Source organism: Varanus komodoensis, unplaced genomic scaffold (assembly GCF_004798865.1).
Source record: "Varanus komodoensis strain SLA01 unplaced genomic scaffold, ASM479886v1 scaffold59_1, whole genome shotgun sequence".
NCBI classification, from domain to species: Eukaryota; Metazoa; Chordata; class Lepidosauria; order Squamata; family Varanidae; genus Varanus; species Varanus komodoensis.
In genome coordinates, this window is record NW_025336221.1 from 724228 (window position 1) to 749047 (window position 24820).

General features: G+C 40.7%; 1 protein-coding gene across 3 annotated transcripts in view; it reads right to left on the minus strand.

Annotated features, from left to right (window-relative positions):
• Window positions 1-1752: 1752 nt before the first annotated feature.
• PITPNC1 (phosphatidylinositol transfer protein cytoplasmic 1) overlaps window positions 1753-24820 on the minus strand; it is a 154650-nt gene continuing 131582 nt past the window's right edge. For 2 of the 3 annotated variants that reach the window (XM_044449551.1, XM_044449553.1), the window contains 3 exons: window positions 16988-17143; window positions 12554-12617; window positions 1753-3913 (listed from right to left, as the gene is read on the minus strand). In XM_044449551.1, the coding sequence (XP_044305486.1) occupies window positions 3654-3913; window positions 12554-12617; window positions 16988-17143 (480 nt within the window). In that variant the 3' untranslated portion in view covers window positions 1753-3653. Of the gene's footprint in view, window positions 3914-7910; window positions 8030-12553; window positions 12618-16987; window positions 17144-24820 lie in introns of all 3 variants that reach the window. The other variant, XM_044449552.1, reaches the window with a different exon arrangement.

The following is a 24820-nucleotide window of genomic DNA, read 5'->3' on the forward strand; positions in this document are numbered from 1 at the left end:
TGTGATAATAAGGAAAAAAATCACACAGAACATCTGGGTGTTGGGGAAAATGAGAACATGAACAATAAGAGAGAGAAGGTATGAAGCTAAGTAGTGGCATATCAAGTACTGAATTAGAACTACTAGTTTTGGAAGCTTTCAAATTCACACAGTATAGTCTACTCTCACATTTCACATCAACCTTCCATAACAAAAACTACCCTTCTAAACAGTCACCTTAGAAACAAACTATTAAACAAAAAGCCACTTGAAAGATGGTGGGGGATTTAAATCATGCTACCATGCTTGCTAGGAATGTATTCACTCATTTTCCATGATTCAAAGACAGTTTTAACACCCTGGAGTCTGTATGCATATTTGTATATGCCTCTGAGAGTACAAGAGTACAACCCTGCTACAAGTTCTGTGCAGCAAGGCCTGATGCACTTGAGCAGGGCTAATTACCAAGAACATTAGTAAAAGGAAATGGCTAAACATAGTTTTGTCCTCTATCATGTCTTCAACACTTGTACAGTAGTGGGACAATTAATGTCAGGAATAAGCAGGGCTACTGATTTTTTTCTTTTCTCCCCTTTTTTGCTTTAATTATAATATGGGGAGGTAATTTGTGACATTGAAGATGGATTGAGGGGTAACAGGCCAGGGCGAGCTCATCTCTTTCCCAACTGTATGACAAGACACTACTGATACCTAAACCCTTGTTTACCAGAGCCAAAAGAAGAATCCCCTCTAAAATTCTACCTTGCTTGTTGGAAAAGATATTTAACATCAAGGAAACAGCTCATGAAGCAGACAGCAGGCTACCTTGTTTCTGGAAGAAGTCCAGGCATAGAAAATTTCCACATTACTTTTGGAATGCTGTTGTACTTTGTAAAACAAAGACGGAACGGCAACTTCTCCATCAATTTGTTAAATTACACAAGGTTTCACTTTCCTCCTTGTATTTGGCAATCTGCCAGTCAGTCACTAACCTGGTTCACATGATCCTCTTGGTCCACCATGGTTCAAATAAGTTACAAGCACATAATAGGCATTTTAAATATTCAGTGTCCAGTGGAAGGCTTCCATGGGTTGTCATGCTACTGAAATGCACCATGAGTTTTTTGAGGGTTGTTCCTCAAACAATGCTGGTAATCCAGATTTGAACAATCTGACATGTCATGGAAAAACTGCCAGGGGCTGAATATCATAATGGTTGCTGGCACACACCACAACTTCTTGTGACTTAAATAAAACATGCTGGTCTTAGGTGATCATGGTCATTATCTAGAGCATAAGAAAAGCCATGCTGGATGAGACCAATGGTTCATCCAGTTCAGCAGTTCATTCACATGGTGGCAAAGCAGGTGCCCATGGGATCCCTCCAACAGGTTGGGTACAAGAATTCTGCCCGTCCAAGTTCCTCTGCAGCTGGTGTAAGCAGGCATGGCACCTCTGATAATGGAGGCAGAATATAGTCTGCAAGGCTAGCAGCCACTGCTAGCTTCCTCCTCCATGAACTTGTCCATAACCCTTTCAAAGTAATCCAAATGGGTGGCTATTTTTACTTCATGTGGCAACAAATTCCGTAATTTAACTATGCATTGTGTGAAGAAGTACTTCCTGTCCAAAACCTCCCATGAATAAACTAGATGGGATGATCTGGGTTCTAGTATTATATGGAGGAGAAAAATGCCTCCCTCTCCATTTTCCCCACACCATGCATAATTTTAAACATGTCCCCCTCTACTTGCCTTTCTTCTAAGCTAAAAGTCCCAGAAGTTGTTCCAACCCCTTGATCATTTTACTTGCCCTTCTCTGTATTTCTCCTGTTGATGAGCTGAAACTGGGCCTCTCCTGGTCTTGAACAGAACAAGGGCTTATATACCTCTCCACCGCATTTGGCTGAGGTAGTTTAGGCTGTTAAGAGCTCTTTTCAAAATTTTACTCATGAAGCAGCATCACAATGCATTATTATTGTCTTGTCATGGGAATTTCAGCATAGGAAATCCTATCTGACCTTGATGTCTGGTTTTAGGGTATTTATTTATTTATTTATTAAAACATTTTTATGCCGCCCCATTCGCCGAAGCCTCGGGGCGCCTACTGAATGCTCCCCTTATCCCTGCCTTCTAATTATTATTAACTCAGGCAGATGAATGGCCAAGAGAATAACCTTTTTCAGGTGGCAGAGAGATCTTTAAAAAAATCTCTGAGGAAAAAAAAATCATTTTTCCTCATTTGGAAGCTTCTCTCCAATGACAGGATGAAACAAACCAGGGTCTACCAGTTAAAATACTCTGTTCATTTTGTCTAGAGCTGAAGTAGCCCATTGCCACATATGATAGTGAAGATAGAGAAAAGGAAGCTAGTAAATTTAAAAGGCTCCCTTTCTTGTTTGCCTCTCTGCTGCTGCCGCTCCTTTTTCTAGCCTGAAAGCTCTTTCTATGGTTTGTTAAGTGAGCTGTTAGGCAACACCCCTCAGAAATCTTGATTTGTCCCAAGGTCTGCCATTATTTCCCTACCCCTACTCTAGATAGGCACATTCTCTTACATCAAGCAGATCTGTCACATCAACAGAAAGTCTTGTGGCGTCTTAAAGATGTGCTACAATGTGCTACTCTTTAAGGTGCCACAGGTCTGTTGTTTTTCTGCAATAGACTAACAAAGCTTTCTGCAAAATGTCAACTCAGCTGCTGACCATTCATCTCTCATTAGCAGAAGGGGAAACTTTATAGCCTAGAATAGCTTAATGCCTCATCACAACCTTGTGAAAAATGGATTGAATTTCTCCTTTTAAGTTTTAATGGGATTTTGAATCAGGAGTTTTAGCAGGTTTCATAGAAGTTCTGGCAGTTTGAATCCATCAGCCTTGGGCTTGGATAACCATATTTGACTAGGCATTGTAGGCTAATTCATTGCTTATGTTCCCATTTTTCTCCCTGCAACAAGACACTCAAATACCAACACAGAAAAGCTATACAACAGCACACAATAAAAAGGAGTTACAAATTTTGTGGAAGATACAAATAGTTCGAGGGTCTCAAAATAAGCAAAATGACTTACAGCCCAGAGCTGTAGCACACTGGTTCTTTAATTTTGAAAAGCTTAAAGTGTGCATTAGCTATACCCCAAATCCTGAGTTATATTCAGTAAAACAGGAATCTGAATAATTACTGTTGGTATTCAAGTGTTGATCAGCAAATAGCAGTTCAAAGGTTTACTTTAAGGTGCACTTGGCCTGAGAGTAAAAAGGATTTTAGAAATTGAAATATAATGGCTTGAAATGAGAAATGTTGTCATTTGAACCTGTCTTTAAACAGGACCTCATTCTCTTGAGATGTCCTTGCCAGCTTGATTAATTTCCTGTAACATCTTCTGTTGTAAATATTATTTTACATATCAGAATATCTTTTGTTTGATTTGCAAGCAATTTCACTCTTTGTTGATAGCAACATCATCAATATGGCTTAGAGCTTTAGTTTGGGGATCAGAGCACATGAACTATGTTCTTGCATGCATTTAGCTAACTAGTTTAAGGGACAGCCTGAGTGGGGTGGGGGGGGGAGGCATACCTCCAGACCAATGAAAATTTGTTTAAATAAAGCAACAACCATGAGCTTTGCCAATGCTATTCTGTCAGTCATGGCTTGTCATAAGAAAACATGCTGGGATTAGAGAGCCTTTTTGTCTGGATCCGGCAGTGTGAGAGTTTCTGGGGCAGATTTTTTCCGTGGTCGGTCTTTGGGAACTGCTAAGAATTCGGGCGCATCTGTGGATAGAGGTGTAGAAGGAGCACTAGAAGGAGCACTGCGGATGGAAAAAGGGAGGGAGATATTAGAGATTGATATCGCAGGAGGGAAGATCCCAATTTTCTTGTTGGTGGCTTCCTGAGTTGCTCGTTCATACTCTCGGACTTCATCCATAGTCATGTCTTCAAATGAGAAGAAAAGAAAGACATATTAATGTTAGAACTTTGTATAAGCTTATTTCAACTGCATTTTTATTCCAGTAATAGTCCTAAGGATGCATTCCCCTCACAGCATAAATATGTCTGTCTTAGAATTCCAAGGGTAACTGGCATTCTGGCCATCATTATCAGAAGTGCTCACTGAAATTTCAGGAGCTACATTTTAGACATTACCATTCATCTCATACTTAAGAGTTGTTGGACCCCCCCACCCCAGCATACTGACCTCCTGGGGCAAACCCCCCCTAATTTCTCATGTTGGCATAAATCTTTTGTTTCTATACATGATGGGCTTCTTCTACCTCTGCCCCAAGCCTGTCCTCACTTAAACAAGGACAAGGTTGACCACCTGAGCATGTAAGTGTTTTTCTCTGTATAAAGACCAAAATGCTTTTAAATCTTCCCGGCAACAGGCACTGCGCAGGCGCAACACCCATATATGTGTGATGCATGGAGACCATGATGAAGAAATGACAAGACCAACCACTACGAAAAGATGCTTATTGTGAATGACTGAAACCCTGCCATTCTAGAATTTTTTTCACATCTCTGTTGGAGTCATGCTCTCATGAATGGTTAAATACATGTATCAGCAGAAGTATAGCATTGAAGAAAATGTGGCAGTCCATCTGGTCTAGCTCAGAGATGTCATTTGCCAGCTTCATGCATAGTAAGTCCCCATGGGTAAACTTCCCTGCAGGGCTTCTCACTGCAGCAGCATCCACCATTTGAGTATTCAGGGTGTAGCAGGCACGTACTGTAGATTCTCATTATGTGCAAACCTGGCAAGGGTGGGTTGTGGGGTTGCTGACAAGCCACCTAGCACCTGTGGACTGTATCAGGGCCGTAAGTGGCTTGTCAATCACCCAATAACCTACCCTTACTGGGTTTGCATGTAGCAAGAAAGTACAATACACCCCTATTACACCCCAATTCTCAAAATGGTGGTCACCACAAGGAGGTGGTTTCTTGTTATATATAAAGTCACATAAAGAATTCAGATCCACATCGAGTTAGAAGAGCGGTTGGGAAAAAATCTCTTTTCCCCTGATATACTGACAATACTCACAGTTATCTTAACATTCAGCTAGTAAGCATAATAAAACTGAAGGAACTGCTCAATTCAATAATGGCTGTTACAGAACACATTCAAGAATTCCCTTGTTTTAAGGCCATGGGTTTTCATTCAGAAGCACAATAAAATATCAGTTAGACATTGTGGCATAATTCCACAGGAGGGCAGTGTTCCTTTCTTAGAAACACAGTCTCCCTTTGCTGTAGAAAATTCCAAAGCATGATTCTTGGTTATTTCTCCCTACCAACTCAACGTTCAGGATGGGTTCAGCAAAAGGTCATCTGAGATTTGCATGGCTCATATCAAATCCAGGTTAGTGTTTTGAATGCCAGGAAAGGATTTGTTTACCAAAGGCAAACCACAGGTTGCTTTCAGTTTCAGCTTTCTTACACTGAGTATGGCCTCAAATAACGCAATCGAAGTGCAGGTCAAGCAATCAAGAGCTATTGATGCTGAACAGAAATTGTTAAGAGCCTCCTGAGCATAACCACCAGTTACAGTTAAGTGGCTCAGAACCTACTATTAGATAACCTTCCACTTATTTTAGAAAAGGTACTGAATAAGACTGGAAGACATGACAGTATCAGTATCATGAGGCTTCCATGAGGCAGGGTGGGCATCATGGTTGGGTGGGCATGGCTGGGTGCCTATCAAGGGTCTACACCCGAGTGGACAAGAGCCCTTTGGAGTTGCTGCTCCTCGCCAGTGCAGCCCTCTCCACCTGTTTCTCACTCTGACCCGTACAACGGTGTGAAGGAGAAGGAGTAGATGCCACTGCCTACTTGTTCACTGGCGCTTTGTCTGTCAAGCAAGTGAATAATAAGAATGAAGGGAAAAAAGGATGATGAGGAGGAAGAATGACTGGCAATGGTGGTGTGCAGGTAGATTCACTGAAGTCATGAAGTTATCCAAGGGCCCAGAAAGACATCGAACTTGGACTCAAAGCAGCTTACATCATTCTCGTCCTGCTGCTCTCAACCTTATCCGCACAACAACCACCCTGTGAGGGAGTTGGACTGAGAGTCTGTGACTGGCCCAAAGTCACCCAGTGGGCTCCATGGCTGAGTCCTAGACCTGTGCTCTTAATCGCTACACCACACTACACTGGCTCTCACTGTGGCTGACTTGATGCCAAACCACATGATAGTAAAGGGCAGAAGAGTACATGGGTACTCGTGGGAAGAGTACATGGGACAATGCAATACAGCAGTATGGAAATTACAATCCACTTAAAATGGTAGAAGTGGAGCAGCAAATGAACAGAGAATCATGAATGCTCAAAGGTGCCACTTAGGCTGTTGAGTCCATCTCCCTCCTCAGTGCAGGAATCCGGTTTAAAGGTTTCCTGACAGGCAGCTGTCCACTTCCTGCTTGAATATGCCCAGCAGAGAAGTGCCCTCCATTGCCCTTTGCACTCAGTTCCATTATCTGACTGCTCTGACCACTAGAAAGATCCTCATGTTCAATCAAAATCGCCCTCCTGTAACTTAAGCCTGTCATTTCACACCCTATAGTCTTCGAGGGTAATGTACAGGTTATAGTCCTTTTCTGAGTGACAACCCTTTGGGTTTTGAATAGTGCTACAATATCTCCGCTCAATCTTCTCTGCCTAAAACTAAGCATATCCAATTTCTTCCATGTTCCTTCATAGGACTTAGTTTTCAGTCCCTTGCCTATGAATTGCTACTGAGGCCAGTTCAACCAGTGATGGAGCAGAGCAGGGCATCCATGGCCTAATCCCAGCTGCCGTCCTTTTACCCTCTTGAGACCATTGTGACTGCTCTGCTCTCTTCTGTTTGCACATTCTTGTGGCCTTGAAGCAGCCAAAGCAAGACTCTGTGCATCATTCCACCCCGGCTGTATAGAGCTTTTGTGCACAAAGGTGACTGCTGATAAGAGGCTATCCTAAAGCACAAAAAACCCAGAGTCTGTTCTCAGGGAAAACGGCTGGGTCAGGGTGCATGTTGCCTGATTCTGATCTAAACGGACCACAGACATTGGTGAAAAGGACAGTACCAGCACATTTTCTGTAGAACATACCAATTGCCAGAGAAAGCTGGGATATAGAATTGACACCTGGTGCATCAAAGTAACTGTAACTTGACATTTTCATTTCTCACAGGAAATAGGTCAATATATCTAGGGAATAGTCCTATGCAGATTTAGACAGAAAAAAGTCATGCAAAACATTTACCAGCCAGCCATGACATGCTGGGGAATGCTGGAAGTTGTAGAACAGCATTCTATTTTCTTTTTAAATACACATAGGATTGCGGTCTAAAGTTGGATTCAGACAAGCAAAAACAAACAGCCACAACACATCATTCCCTTGTAGGCAAGTCATTTTGCATTTGGAATACAAAGGGCAAATTTAATTAGCAAATCAATCACTGATCCAGTTTGTCATGGCTGCCTTTTTAAAAAGGAAGCGTATACATTTACCCACTTGTAAATACTTGCTGGCTTTCTTTAAAACACAGACAGAATACAGCCAATTAAAATAAAAAAATGAAAACTGCTTCATTTCTGACATCACAAGGAACCACCCAATCAGCATTGTCCAGAGCTAGCTCAGAACAGAAAGAATGGGATTTCCCTGAGCTTGATGTTTCCGTTTGTATGTTTGAACAAAATGCATGATTCTATAATGAGCGCATTGCTCAAATTATGAGTATATGTGGCTGCAAAACATTGTTCCTTGCACTGGGAATTCCATATCTCCACTTGGAAAATGTCACACAAGGAATCCAGGATGATGCTTTGCAATGTTCAAAGTCTATTCCCAAAAAAATAATTGAAATGTAGAATCTGACTTAAAGCCCAGTATTTGGGGCCTTTGTTTGCACTAGCAGATGGTGGGCAATATTTTTAAAGACAACTACATACACTTCCTTTGGCATGGCTCTCTATTTCATCCACAGGAGATGAATGTTGATTGCAAACTTTAATGTTGGTTTTTTCATGCATACTTTTCTCATATTCTCGAACATCCTCCATAGTCATATCTGAAAAAAGTTCAAGATGTTGGGGTTTTCTATTCAATATCGATTTTAATGAAAGGGAACAGCCTAGGGGAGAACTATCTTTCTAGCAAAAGCCAAAAAGCGGGAAGCCAAATAGCTTTATGAAGAATTACTGTTAAAGAAAGTTAAGTTAAACCAGCCAAGGAAGGTATAAGAAGGTTAAGTTGAAGGAAATCATAGCACAGGGGTGCTTGGATGCTTGGGATATTTTCGTGATGTGAACTAGGCAAGAAGATGCAGGGTGGCAGGCTTTGCTAGAGACAAACATCTTCTAAAATTAATTTAGAAGATTTCCTGGAAAAAAGAGGAAGGATTAAGCAATGTCTCAAGAATACACTTACCTTGTCAAGAATTCTCCAAGTATTACGCTGAATGACATGTTTTATAATAACAATATGCCTTCATTATTTGAATAATGCACAGCTCAGATTTTAGATACTATTTTAGTCAAACAACCTATGAATTTACAGTAGAACACTAGCAAGTAATAGATTTATTTAAAGTTTCAAACTTTTTGTAATCTAAGTCAAGTTACACATTGGTGCATCTATTTTTATTCTAGGGTGCTTCCACTTGAGTCTTTTATCATACCATCAACCTGTTTCATTCATGCAATTATATGGGAACTTTAAATAATTATTTCTTCCTTTCATAACCCTCCCATAGTTTCCTACTGCTTCTTCCCTCTTTTTTCTTACCATGAAAATTCATTAAGGAAGATAGCTGGAATAAATGTATAATTTCAGCTACAGAGTCTTGGTTACTGGGTGCTATAAAATGTAATATATAAAAAGAAATAAATCAAAAATCCTGATGATTGGTGCTAGGACCCCTCTGGCTGGAAGCACCCCTAGAGCTACCCAATAAATCCAAAGGCAATCAGTTTCCAGCACACTGATGGGTAGGGTTGTCCCAACCATGTTTCCAAACTCCAGAGGAACATGCACATATGGGGTTAAATCCAGTGATATTGCTACTTAGAGCAGAACTAGTGGAATGAATGGGACTTAGTTTAGGTTACCTTAAGTCCCATTAATTTCAGTGGATTTCTGTAAGAAAGACTAATAGTGGATTTACCCCATAACTTCCACTGTGTGGAGGTCCCCTGTTATTTTATATGGAAGGAAAGGCTCTTACACATCCCAGTGTATTCCTCTGTTACATGGTATGGACTGAGTGTATCAGAATCTTCTGGTATGACATCTCACAATATGTTCCATCACTGTTAACATGAGTCATGGATTACCCTATTTTAATATTAGTGTGCTTTTTCCCTACTTGGAATGAAGGAGCATTAAAGCATTGATCGAAGAAACTTAGAAGCAAGGGAAATTGCGTGATCAGAAGCACTTCTGCCAAGCAAAGTACATGCTCTTCATTAATAGCACTAGAAATAGCATTGTCTCATGACAAAGCTAAGTGCATATTAGGCTTCAGTCCTTCACACATTTACCTGGAAATAAGATTCCCTAAAATAATGGAAACACTTCTGAGAAATTACATTTAGAATTGGGGGTTAGCATGCAACTATGGGGGTAAAGCACTTGGTTCAACAAAAAAGACATTGTTAGAGTAAACTAAACAATACATTTGTCTATTGCATTCACTTGATATCATCAACAAATGCATATATTATAGAATACTTAGTTTTAAATGTATAACAAACACTGAAGGAAGATGGCCATCCAATCATTACAAATTTGAAAGAAATTGCACCCTTCCAATGCTCTTGCAGCTGAGTATTCAAGCCCATGGCATTAAAGCATCCTAATTATTAAAATAAATTGCCATTATCCAGGCGCAGCAATCCAGACAGAGCTTTCTGCAAACAGGTGTGTATGTGGGGGGTGCAGGGGGGTCTGGGAAGTCCCACTGTGTGAGCGGAGGTTTATCCATGCTGCCATGTACAGGCCTCAAAATGTATCATCTTAATAGACTATCAGAGTATTTGCATGGATAAATACTCATCCTTCCATGTACAAAAGTTATTATTCATCATTCAATTCTTGAACAATATTCAAAATACGCTGTGGGTCTTGAAAAGCTCTTTCTTTCTGTGTGTGTGGATGCAAGAGAGAGAGATTTTCACAGGCAGTATTTGATGGATTCCGACAAATGTTGAATGGCATTTTTCATAACTATTGCTGCTGTTTTGACTACTCTTTTGGGGCCTGGTTCTGCCTGCCAAGCTGTAGCATGAAGCACGACATCACAGTAGAAACCAAATGTGCACCCTGCAGGCAACACCAGCTCCACAGTGCCACATCCCTTGCCTGGAAGCCTGTCATCTGTGCACAAGGGCAGACCTGTGGCACTAGCACAAAAAAGTCCGTCGCAGTGCCAATGCGCAGCATGTAGGGGAGCAACTGTAACAGTGGTGTCCTCTTCACACCTGGCGCCGCACTGCGGTTCTCTCCCATGGTACTGCTGTCCTACCGTAGGGCTGCGTAATTGAGGGGGAGCTCTCACCCTATGCCCCATTCTGCCTAAGAGATGATGACCACGAGTATGACAGGTTCCCGGTCTCAAGTTGCAGTAAGGCCTTGAGAGCTATGAGCAGAGCAGAGAGCAGGGGGTGGGGGTGTAGTTTGTGAGTGGCAGCTCTAGCTTTTGATCACTCCACAGTTTTACCGGGGCCCTCCAGTCTCAGTGCTTTGAGGAGAAATTTGTTTGATCACAATCTCTGCCCCACTGCAAGATCACATCAATCTCTGCATGTAAGGGATTATTTTGTGCCCATTGTCAAAAGCTGACAATGTGTAAACAGGAGAGAGGCCTGTCTCTGCTTCTCTCAGAAAGTGTGGGAACTAAAGAGACTACGATATAAAACTCTGCAGACATGAAGGATGGATACCATATAAAGAAGCAATATTCATTCCTTGTCCCTTCCCCAAATGGCAAAAGCACGGTAAGAAAAGAGGAACCCATATTCTCTTGAACCTTACACACCTTTACATCTCCTTAAACTTCTGAAAAAAAATTAAAAAGAAAGTTCAGCTATAATTTATAAAAGCTAGTTATGCAGCAGATAAAGCCATATAATGCTACTGCAGTTTATGGAATAATTCTTCTATTAATGGGATTCATTGCCTAGCTAGCTATCATTACTGGAAGGGTGCAACCGATGGGGAGAATTCCTACCCTGGAAATAATCTATGCAGTGTGCGTTGATCAGACTCACCATGGGTTGTCCCTTCACTTCCTTCCATCTTAGGTCTCCTGCAAGATTCCCAGGGACCTGTGGCAGAGACTGTCTTGATTCCTGTTCTGCAGGGATTCTCTCTCCCTGCTTCATCTGAATCAGAACGGGTATCCAGAACCTTTGAAGGCTCTTTTATAGGGGAGCTGGCCCAATCCCTACATCTCCTCACTCCAGTTGTGCCCCCTTTTGCAGGCACCAGAGCTTTTCTTAGAGCCAGTTCAGGAATTGATATGGAATAGTCCTATCATATGATTGAGCAGTACCTAAATGTTTGAATAAATCACAGCACATTTATCAGAACATACCTTCCCAGTGACACAATTCCATCTGACTTTCCTTTTACACTTCCATTATTTCTAAGCTACTGCAAAACAGTTTTTAAAAAACTGACTTAAAAATAAAACCCTGCATATTTATTGCACAATCAAGAAATATTAATGATGCTGAGCCTTAGGATAATCCTGTAATCTTCAAAATACTTATTAAGCTTACCTAGAATGTACTACTTTCAGGGGCTACATGCGGGTGCTGGATTAGAACAGATGGGGTTTGAACTGTATTCTTTAAATATTGAGGGGGGGAGTCGGGTTATACATTTTTCCACAATGCTGGCTTTTCACTTTGGGCTTATCTGTGAATGCTTTTAAGCTACCCTGATGTTAAATTGCAGATACATCAGAGAACTAGCATTTGGGGATTGGGAAGGTCACAAGGCTGAATGGCCAGTCCCTCCGACGTGCAAATTTATGCTGGTGTCCTTCTGTCTTGGTTCACCTGCTTCTAGTTAGAGGTGTCTCTAAGTCTCAACTAGTTCAAATACCACAACCCCTTGGCTAGCTATAAATCCCAAAGGCATGATCCTGTGTTATATTGAAATTGGCTGTAATTTGAAATAATATAAGTAAAAACTGGGCAGAGGGATGTGTCATAAGAGCATCAGATGCTAAGCTGCATAAACACTAATAAAAGAGTTTAAACAATGCTGTAGGCAAGTCTTTTGTAGCTACCAAAAAAAGGTCACTGCAATGGTTGGATTAAAACCATCTTCTTTAAAAATGCAGCAGCAGCAGCGTACCCTGCTCCCATTCTAAAATTCCCTCTTCGGCTTTGGCTATGAATGATACATGAGTGAGTTCTGATTATTCTGAAGCAAGCTTAGGGAAAGCAAAAGCTGCTCTCTGTGACAGCAGCCTTAACCAAGGCTAGTGCAACACATAAAAGCATGGCATAGAATAAATACATATGCTGTAGATATGTCTTGTAGCCAGCCATACTGGCCATTTATACTTTAAAACATGACTTACCATACCACTCATCCACCCATGCAAAAGCCTGTCGGTGACCGATCAGCAAGATATCTCTGACCACCTGTAAATCAGAATGAGGTTCAAGACTTCTCCAAGACACAAACACATAAAAAAACACAAGGAGCAACTACAATGCATATGAATGTGCTATAGCTAACACAATCAATGTTCTGAATAGCAAGCTAGGCTTTAGCCGATTTATAACGATGGGACATTCTTGAAAGTATGGTCTCTATATCTCCCAAAGAAAAGCCATTGCTAATTTTGTATGTTCATTTTTTGAAAGGTGCATGTAGAAACAGTTCAATTTAAGAACAACATTTGCAACCAAGACTGGTAATAATTACACATATAGGATGATGAAGACCTATTTTTACAATTGGACCAACAATATTCACCTGGCTTTCATTTTAAAACAAAATGTATTCATTCCAGCCATGTTTCAATATTGTACATTTAAGATATTTAACCTTTATACGTTGCCTAGAGAACCCTGGCTATTGGGCAGTATAGAAATGTAATAAATAAATGAAAATGAAATTAATTTGTGGGCTTCCAGATGTTTTGACCTGTGCCACTCATCAATCCTAGTCAGCATAGCCAATAGGGAAGGTTAATGGGAATTAAAGTGCAAAACATCTAGAGCGCCACACACTGCCCAATACTATTTTAACCATCACTTCATACATACCTCATGCTAGCCTGCGATCATTTTATAATTAAACAATCCTCTGTCTTGATTTTGAGTTTCTTGGATACAATTTTTGAAAGACAAAGCAAGCTAATTGCTTCCAGTTTGAAAATGCTTACTGTCTCTGTGATACTAGGTGAAAATGACTCATTTATTCCATGTATTTTTATTACACACCGCAGCCAAAAAGACTCCCAGTGTGGCTTACATATGATTAGAAAAAGAAGACAGTCCCTGCCTGAAGACTTATAATCTAAAAAGGCATGACACACAAACAAAAAGGAGGGCTTGTGGAATGACCCCACATCCCCTGATATGACACTTGATGGCTGGGGAGACTTCACAGGGAAGGTCTTCAGCAGAGCTTGTGGAATGGCCCAGTTCCTCCTCCATACAGTCTGCTGGTGGAAATAGTGCATAGAAGTGCCTAGGAATGGAGCTGAACATATGGCATAATGGCACTTTTTGTTTCATAGATCATATAGGTATTGTGTATTTTATAAAATCTGAAGGACACACAGAAAATCAAGTCCAAATTACATTAGATCCAATATCAATGATCTATGTCCAAAATTGTATAAAGAATTCAGGCATAGTTTTAAAGGGAGTAAATTTTAAAAGGTCTTTGCAACATGGAATATTTATTAATCTCAGCTGCAGATTTATTTTCTATACCCTTTGAGCATGCACAGGGATGCTCAAGAAGAGAATATGCAAGCAATGAAAATGAGCAACATTAACATTCTAGTATTACCCTGATAGAAACTGTTTTTCATCCTATAGGCTGCAGCATTTGCTTTCCCACTTTGTTCCTTTAGACCTAGTTAAGGCCCTGAACTGAAACAAAATGTGCAGAATTTTTAGCACATAAATTACAAGCAGGCCAACAAGTGCATAGCTCAGGGGTTTCTCTCACTCCTGCCTCCTTCCCTCTCATATAGAAAAATACAGAAGAGAAGAATGCAGAACAGCTACATTCTTGGTATGTACATTTCTGACTAGATAAGCTCACAAACGGTGCTGTGGAGGAGCCAGTGGTCATGGTGCACCTTGGCCCAGTCACATCAGCACAGGTCATCATGCATTCCTGGAAGCAAATGTTAGTTTGCTAGCTAGAAAGTGGAAATCCAAGACCTCCAACTGCCGAAGCAGCTTTCTCTGAAGCGCTATCCTGTTCCACTCACCAAACGAGTAGGACAGGCAGAGCTGAGAGGACTCAGTGGAGGAGATTGCAGGGGGGAAGTTTTACTGCAAGATGATACTGTACAGAAAGAATAGGGCCCACCTGAAGGGCACCGCTTTCACCATTTTTGCCACCAAACTGTCATTTAATATCAGCTGCAAGGCAGTGGTGGCAAAAAAGGCCACATTTTCACTTTAAAACAGGGTGCACAGGGACCACATGCCTTCCTTTAAAGTAAATTTGTTCTCTCCTGTGGCTTGCAGGAGTATGATTATGCATTCCAGCAAGGCACTGCGCCCATGTGTAGCAAATCAGGGCTGATTTCAGTGTTGGGGGAGAGGAGTGGGCCATGGTGAGGCAGTGCCACCCGTGGTTTTTTTCCAATGGCTCGCTGGGCCCTCAGAACCTGGCCACCCATAAAATACAGTACGACATGACAGCCAGTCAAAGGGGTCAGACACATTTGCGTAATCATTTCTATGCTAATACTAGAAGACTCTGAGCTGAGATAAAGGAGTTGGGGTGCATGGTTCTAGAGAAGGACTAAGATCGAGCTGTTATAAAGGAAACCTGACAGAATGGGAAGAACCATTTGGAATGGGCTTCCTAGAGAGGTCCTCCGGGCGCCATCACTGCTTTCATTTTGGTGCCAGGTGAAGACTGACCTTTCATAGACATTTTGAAACCTGATTTTAATAACTGTTTGTTTTAAGATCTCGTGCACTACCAGCCATTGGGGTTTTTTAATTGTTACTAGAAATTGTAATGCTTTGTCTTATATTTTATTGTCGTTGGATGCCGCTTAGAGGATCTTGTTAGGGTATTCAATGGCCTATAAATTTATAAATAAATAAGTGGAGGGATTTGATCCTCTCTGGATATAAATTGTATAGGAAGAAAGGGAAGGGCATACTGAATGAGGTATTACTCTTTAGGCCAAAGAGGGCACAGAGCAGTGGTTCTTGACTGGGCGCTGCACAGCTTCCCAAGGAATGATCTACAAACTGGGGAGAGGGATTCAGAATGTCAGGGGGCATTTGAGATTTAAGGCAGCCCTTTCTTTTCTCTTGGCCATGCCCTCTGACTATCAGTGGAGAAGACCTGTCATGTGCCATACAACCTGCCCTAAGCACGGAATCCCCCAGGCCCTTACAATAGTAGCACATAGTAGAAATCTAACAGAAGGCATCCCTCCCCCGCCAAAAAAAACCCCCAAAACAATTATTCAATTTCCAGTGAATCTATGGATGGAAGATGCACTTCCAGAAAGCAAATGGCAGAGAGGTCACTGAAATAATAATAAAAGAGAGAATCAGCTTCTCAAAGACCACACATTGGGCTCAGACATAAACTGGCACTTTCTGATAGCTTTTGTCTGTAGGAAGTGCCAGAACCCACCACATCTTATTTTGTTTCTTCCCACCTCTGTCATTTCTCCATACAACCACCTAAGAGAAGTAACAAGACCACTCACCCAGTGTTAGCTAGCAGGAAGGGGGCAACAGCAAGGCAAAGGGGTAGAGAGGAGAGAAAGAGCAAGGCTATAGGTTAAAAAGGGAGAGAAAGAAGGCTTCCTTAACATTTTCCAAGGGTTTTCTTAAAGCAGTATTTCTGAAGGGAGCAAAGAAGTGAGAGCTTTATGGGTGCCAGCGGAGGTTCCCACAGACATCACAGCACTCATGGGCATTGCACTGGGGACCTCTGACTTAGCGGGCATTTCTGATTTACTCTAAGGGAAAAAAACTGCTTTGTGTGAGACTGCTTCTTCTGTGTGCCCCAGGGTAAAAATATGAGTAAGCAAAAGCTAGCATGCAGCTGCTCTTCAAGTATGATATTCCCTACCCTTCTTTTATGGTTCCCTTGGCTCTGTTTACACATGGCAAAAATCATACAAGGCCCACTCTGGCCTTGACGTTAAAATGAATACCTTCCATCCCTTTCTAACATGTTTCCCCCAAGCTTACAGATGGCTTCTTATTGTGTTTCTTTTCTCTACCTGGCATTTTCTTTTGACTTCTACCTGGCATTTCCCCACTCCCAGAAACCATACCTATGTAGATTCATACACAGAATCCCATCTATAGATTCTCACATCAAGTGTACCTCATGTGCCAAAACTGGTGCACAGATACCTCACTGAAATAAATGGAGCTAATGTGCTCTTAACCGAACTTGGACTGTCACCTTATTACAAAGCATGAAAACTGTTCCTCTTTGTGATAAACAAATGCTATCTAGTTTAATAAAATAAACAATTTATTTCCTATCCTGCATTGCTGCTGCAGCAGTGTCAATTCTCTTCCGTAGGTGATCTGGAACACTTTCTATATTAACTAAACTGGTTTCAAAATACTGTAAAACTGTTGCCGTACAAAATCTACTTCAAATTCTGTAATGGTCTGCACATTAAATCCAAGGCTAAACATACGGACATGGTGTGTAATTGGAATCACTGAAACAAGATTCACACATGAGCATTCTGACTCTTGCCCATAAAACTTATGTTCACACACAGGATAAGATGGAAAATGAGCTAGGGACACTGTCCTTCACTCACCTTGTGAACAAACTGTTCTACTCGTGTTTGAAGTCCCCACACTTCAAATTTCACAGACACCAGCTTGTAGGAACACATAATGGGCTCCTGAGTCTCTCTCCAGCCTTCTTTTAATAGGCCTCTGCCAGTTTTCTCCGATTTGAAGTATTTCGGATCCTACGAAAGAAAAGCGACATATCTGGTTTTTTGTTTTTTTAATCATGGTAGGGCAAAAACATCTGCACTGGAAGACCCTTGCAAGTTAGCACAGGGATACCTACTAACTAATGAACACAGCTGGCTTCATACAGGTCAGAATAGCCCTTAGTTTGATACAGCCAAGCCCAAGCAATGATACTCTACTGTCAAGGTTGCATTCATTGTGCCGGTCCCAACTGAGTAAAGCTGGTACCAATAGGAATGGCCCCAAGTATGCTGCACACCAGTAGCTATCGGAGGGGGGCTGCTACCCACCCCATCCCCCAAGAGGGAGCCACCATATAACTGCCTTCTACTCCCTCTAGCTTCAAAGGGTGACTGTGAACTTAAGGAACTCTGTCCCTTAGTGAATGAAGATGGTACCACAGGCTCAACACACAGATGCATTTATTTAATTTAAAGTAATTAAAGCATTAGATTCAAATAATTCCACAGTGCACATTCTTAGAACCCTCTTAGTACACCTGGAAGTTTTCAGGCATCTGGGGTTCATGATTTTGGAGCTATGCCATTGACACACTGGCACACGTCCTCTTTTAGTATCACAGAAGATACCTGGGCTAGAAAAGCCCTTATTACATCTCCATCCCATTTATTACTATCAGTAATGGCAGCTGGAAAACTGTGCAAATATACTGAAGAGAGGAAGGAGACTCATTGGTGGGTAAAATTAATTCTACAGTTCTGTTTTCTAAAGTAACATGCAGTCAATTTGAAAGTTTGGTCACTTCCCTATGAGTTTCAATAACAGCAGCAGGAACTCATTTTTAGTGTTTAGTTGTCTAATTCCGTTAGAATGTAAATGTAATGTGATGGTGATGATGATGATACATTTCTTTTAATAGATAACCTTGCTTTAGGAGGCAGCATACACTAAAATACATCTCTACTCAAATGTTAGAATATAACTTAAATGTAAGCATACTTTTACACATTACAAGTGTATGTAAGTTCGGTTTAAAATATGGTATATAACACATGCTGGGTTTGGGGCAGAATTAGAAATACTTTTTTTAAGAGATGTGACCCTTTCATAAAGTAATCTTCTAAAATGCAGGCTTTGTAATATAGTCCACCAGGACTATTACAAAAAACACACATCTCTGGTTTCGATTTTCTGGTTACAGTACTTTAGCAATGAGGGGGTTTTTGGCTTTGCTGTTTTTCCAATAAATACACATTTCATTCATAATCAAGGCTAAATACCCTTTTTAGACTTCTTATGTAACACTTGATTGAATGTGCGATTGAACATTGCCACAATGCCCCCCTCCCACAAATACCATAATTCCTTTTGGCATCTCAGGGTGGTTTTTTTTTAAATCCAAAAAACGAAACACACAGAGAGACAGCAGCATCTCAGCCTTGTTAGCACCCAATATGGAAAATGCTATTTTTAAATCATTCTGCACTTGGCATTACAATGTACTGAAAACATGGAGCAATTTGTACCATTTGGTACAAAATTATTCTGTCAAAATGAGTTTGCATCATAAATTGTATCTGACAGAAGCACAGAGGACAGGGGAGGGGTATGCTAAACCGAGTGGTTACAAGCAGTCTTTAATATGGTACTAGCAGAACAACTGTGTTCTGAACTAGACCGACAGCTGCTGGCTGGAACCTTGTGGCAGTTCAGCATGAGCAAACCCCACTGTCTTCAAGAGGAATTCGTAATGAACTGGGAAGAGCATAACACCCTTTTAATTTTTTCAAAAAAGTATCTCCTATCAAAAAGTGAATTTACATTTGGCCTAGGGACTATAGAGCACAGAATATTACAACTGGCCTAGAACAAACATAGCCCTGTGAGCCAAAGAAGACGTTAGAGACTGGTCTTTTCCTTAACAGCACACAAACAACACCATGATTCATGGAGGGAGTTTCAACAGTACATTGCAGTATGACATGAGGGAGATGGTCAGCAGCAGTCCTTCAGATTCTGGCCACTGTCTTTATCAACAAGTCATGATAACCCTAGTTAAGTCTCAGATTGTTTGATGCATCAGCTGTCTGAGTTATAATCCATTCTGATGTTTTTTAGTGGTTCTATGAAGTTTTGGTATTTTTAATAGAAATTCTTTTTAGGAGTTTTATATTTTGAATGCCTTACCCATTTTATTGCAAATAACTTTGCAAAGGTGACTAAGGGCACAGTCCAATCTGGATGCCCCAAACTTCGGGGATTACAGGCATCTCATGCAAGGCAGAAGGAAGGCAAAAGGATCCACATGCCTCCTGCCATACAGAACACTCACACGGCTGATTTTAGCTGTTGTGTGATACCTCAGAGCAGGAGGTAAGGATGCGGCCATCATACCTTGTACCTTGGTAGCATCCATTTCATCTCCCCCCCCCCCAAAAAAAGTCTCTGAGGTTCTTTGCAATCTTTGTGATTGCAAAGATGTAGCCAGTATGGTTCTTTCCATCACAATGTTGGAGTGATTTTCTGACCTCATAGTTGGGATCCAAGCAATCCCACAGCAAACCTAGTCTAACAACTATAGAACTGCTCTGCTTGAAATAATACTAATAATCATCATACAAATTTCTGCCTGTTTGATCTTGAACATTTACACTGAACATCATATTCATGTTTATATTAGATACTGTTATTTCAGGTAAAATTAATAGTGAGATATTACATCTGTGAGATATAGTTTCACTATAAAATTTCCTCCGTTTACTATCAGTGAGAAAGTATCTTCATGGATGTAGTAAACTTGCTCAGTTGAAAGCCTAGAATCGAGACAAAGTCAGATATATCTTCATTACAATATATCCTTGGCATATTATTTAAAAAAAAAACTTGCTTCATGGTCTATTGCAAGATATTGCAAGATTCAAGAAAGGAAGATCTGGGCTTATCTGATCAACCAACCATGGTGTTTCTAAAGGTTTTCAAAGAAAAAAACGAGGTAGTTCTCATGCTTATATTATGTATATTTGTATGTCTGTACATTTTTCTTTATTACTTTTACTGAGTTTATTTCAGGAAGCTTGATAGCTGATATAATGTTATTTCAAAAGAACATAGTCTAGAAGAGGAAGTCATTTTTTCCTGGACCTAGGCCAGCCAATCACCTTGAATTGCCTATAAATGTTAAGGCAGATGTTTTGTAGACAGTTCAGCAGCACAGGGTATAGAAAGAAAAATTAAATTTTCTTTAAAGTAGCATATGGCTACTTATTTAATTTCCTGGCATGGAGTATTCTACCAAAAAATGTCTGACATATGCTGCAAACAACAATAGCAAAACAAACTTTTTGAAACTTAGCAAAGCTATCGATCTATATGGTGTCATTGCCAACATATGCAGGGCTCACTTGAAGAAAAGGTTTAAAACTAACATTTTAAACACATGTACAACTTGCTCTTGGGATAGGGTTTGACATAACATTTTAAAATGTGTCTTATAATATGTCTCATAAACTTATGTAGCTGTGCATAGGTTTGAATCTGTCAAAGGGCTAATGCCAATTTGGAGGTTTTGCTGTATAGGAAAGGAGTCATGAGAGTACGAACAACTCCAGGTTATCTCACTGAATAAACACTCATTTCTACTTTGGCTAATCCATTGCTCTGGGTTTAAATATATGGGTCTGAATCCAGATTTAGTCATCCTAAGCTCACAGGGACAGCACTGTGGCCTCAAATGTCTAGCAGCATCTTCTTTTACCACGCCATGGTAATAGCATACTGTTGTACTTATGCTGCTGTACTTATTACTATAGGCTGTCTTCTAAGAACTTCTGCTTTCACACAGAAAATGTATAAAATGTTTCACATTTTGTCTGCTCCAGGAAGATGTCCTCAGTTAGGCATAAGCTGCATCCCTGTAGTGAAAGAAACATTACTGAAAAAATAATTATTCTATTGTCTAAGAATATGTAATGTATTGTCCAACTTTGTCCCTGAGCTATAATAATTAGTTCCTGACTGTCTTTTGCCAAAATATGTTTGATTCTATGTTGCAAACTGACAGTGTCAACATAAAAATAAGTGCAGAACTAAACACATAAAAATATATTCAGATGTCATATTTATATTCCTAACGTATTACAATGAAGATTAAATATACACACACAATTTAATCCGCTATACAAAGCTTGGCCAGTTTAATTATGTTTATTTGATATTTCCTGTAGCTGCCATTCCATTCTTACAGAACAAGAAAAGTACTGGGTAAACTTAAGATAATAAGTGGCTGAGTCATTTCCCAAGGTGATGCCTCACACCAGCTCGAGGACACAAGTGTGTTTCCCAGCAAAATGTCATAAACATCCTGTCACCCTCAATCTGGTGCAATGAATTCTCATATGCTACATAACAGTTGTAACAACAAACGGTTTTCCCCTATAGAATAATAATTTCCTGTGTACTTCAAAGGTTCCACTGATGATCTATGCTGGCTGGGAATTACCAGAGTCAGGCCCAGGGTCAGTGATCAACATAGTCAGGCAGTTGCCAAGGGCCCAGAGACTTAGAAAGAAGCACCTACTTCTAAGCTCAGTGCAGCTGCTGCCGGCTTCCCCCTCCTATGGCTGACCTCACTGGCAAAGCACCATGGCACCCAGCTGAGCCTGCAGGCCCCAGAACTCCATTTTCAATGAAAAAAACACTTATTTGCATTTTGAATAGCAGTGATCTAAACCAATCATAAGTTGCCAGGTGCAGGGGGACAAAACCAGTGAGAAAAAAGAGCAGCCATTATGTTTCTCCTGTTCCATCATGGCTGCATCCCCTCAAAGGTAGCACCTGACTGATGCACAGCACTGCTGCTGAAAATATACATACAGGGGGAACCCTGCAAGCAGAGCCAGGTGCCCTGCTCCTCAAAAGCCAGCAGAACCAGCAGGGGGAAGAGAAGCAGCTATCACAGGCCTCCCAAATTAAAAAAAGCACAGAGAAGGGAAGATTCAGTGGCCAGAGATGGTAGGTGTGTGGCTTTCATCAATGCTTGCAATGGGCAAGGGCCTTCAGCAGGCATGGAACTCTGGCTGGCTATGGACTGGAGAACAGAGGAGGCAAAAGGGTATTGGAGGCTTTGGCTGGCTGCAGGGGGCGGGCAAAGCTTCTGCAAGCATCAATGGGCAAGACACTGCTGACGGAGGGCCTACTAGGCTCTGCTGCTAGCCCTGATCAGCAATATAGTGCAACATATTGCACAGGGGCGGGGACATCAATTTGGGAAAGGCTGATCTATGCAGGCAGGTACCTAGACCACCAGCTAGTGGTCCCTACAACCTATCTGGTTATTGATTGATTGATTTATATCCCGCCTTTTTCCTACAAAGGGCTCAAGGCAGCTTACATCTCCCCCTCCATCTTATCCCCACAACAACAACCCTGTGAGGTAGGTTGGGCTGAGAGTCTGTGACTGGCCCAAAGTCACCCAGTTGGCTCCATGGCTGAGCGGGGACTCAAACCGAGATCATCTGAGTCCCAGTCCCATGATCTTAACCACCACACCACACTGGGTATCATTCATTCATTCATCTTCTGTATGTCCAATACCTGAAGTTCTCCATTGACTCTCCAGAGTTTTAGACAGTATTTCTAGGCCTGTCTTGGAATCCTGTGCATGCAAAGCATGTCCTCTACCACTGAGCCCCATAATTTGACTTCCTTTTCTGAAGAATGAGTGGCCTTTGGTGGCTCTGTTTCCAAAAAAGGATTGGCTGGTTCTAAGTTTGATGTATTATTGGGCAGTTTCCATCCCTACAATAAACTATAATGTCATAAATAGAGAACAATGCCTTCCATTTCCTGGGATCATATTCTAATATGTCATTAGCCTATTGTTTCTCCTTGTCTACAAGCAAGGCTATCTTAACTCTGTGATACTGTGCAAGTGGAGAAAAAATGAAGAATACAGTATCCATTGCAGAATTAAACTTCTGAGACTCTCCACATTTATTTTCTGAAAAGCAAGTTTCTACTCAGGTTGGGTAAAAATTAATGATTTTTTAAATTAAAAAATCAAATTGTTTTGATTTAAAAAAAATAAAATACTTTCTCAGGAAAAATCTATCTAAAGATAGTTTTTTAAAATTTAAGATACATTATAGTCCAAATATTATTCATCATGAAATAAGGATTAATTTTTAATTATGTAGCATGAGGCTGTATATTTGTGCAATGTTTAAATTCTTGCGGAAATGAATTCCATTAATCCATTCACAATGCCATGCTCTTCCAGAGGTTTCTGTAAGATTATTGGGCAGTTTTCTATCTAGAAGCTATTATCACAGATGTTTGGTTTTATAGTTCTCAAAACTGTGAATTAGTGTCTGCAGAGATCACATGCCTCTTCTTCACAGCAAAAATGTTATGGAATAAACATACAGAGTTTTGAAAAAGACCTTAATTCCATTGTTCCTTTTCAAATCTATGTACACGGAATCAACCCCTTACCACTTAACTGCTAGGTTTCAAAAAATTAAATGAATAGAAAAAGATTGTGGAGAGTGGAATAGATCTGCACAAGAAGTGTGAGGAGGGAGGGGCAAGCAGGAAAAATTAGAGTGAAATCTTTTGAGAAGAATACTCCACAAGTCTTTGAATCTTTTTGTGTCTAGCATGAGACTTATCATATTATTCTTTCCCTGGAGGAGAAAACCTATAATGGCAGCAAGCTGTAAAAGAAATGCACTTTTGGAATATTTTAATGAAGTTCCTCTACCTATGGATAAGGCATGCATGCAAATTATATAGAAAACCATGATTTAAATCTAATCTTGCTGACTAGGGATTTAAATCATGATTTAATTTGATTTAATTTAAATCAACCTGTTTCTACTCCTTTTTGTTTTCACTGGAGACCAAGGCCAGAATCATCCACACTGTTGTATGAGGTGAGCAGGGCTGTTATGGATAGGGCAGGGTGGCCATAAGGTGGAGATGACCCAATGGCATATAATAATAGCAATAAACTCCATTTTATGGTTGTAGAGACAGGTTCATAAGAGCCATGCTCAATCATGTCTGGCACTCTGTTCTCATAGTGGTGAAAGAACTGCTTGCAAGCAGGACATGAGATCAACCACTATACATACGCATACTGCCTCTGATACTGAAGGGAGCATACACTCAACAGGAGCTGTAACTGTTGATATGCATCTCCTTCATAAATTTATCCAATCCCCTTTAAAAGACATCCAAAGTGGTGCCCATCACTACATCTAGTGGAGGTAAATCTCATACAGTGTGATGAAACACTTCCTTTTATCTGTCCCAAATCTCCCACCAATCAGCTTCACAGAATGATTCCAGGTTCTAGTATTCCAGTATGGAGAAAAATGTTTCCATCACCCCTTTCTCCACCCCATCCATATTTTTGTATACTGCTACCATATCTCCCCTCATTCACCTTCTTTCTCAGCTAAACAATCCCAGATGCTGTAGCCTTTCCCCATAAGGGAGTTGCACTGTTTCCACTGTATAAGTGAGGAAGATATTGGCACCACAGATTTGTATAAGAGCTTGAAAGAGCATGGACTATACAGCACATACTTTTTCTTGGCCTCCAGATGTGTTGGAATACAACATCCAGCATCCCCCAGCCAGCAGTATAAGGGCAACAGCTTGGGAAAGGCTGGCCTAGCTAAAAGGCACAGCTGTAGCAGGAAATG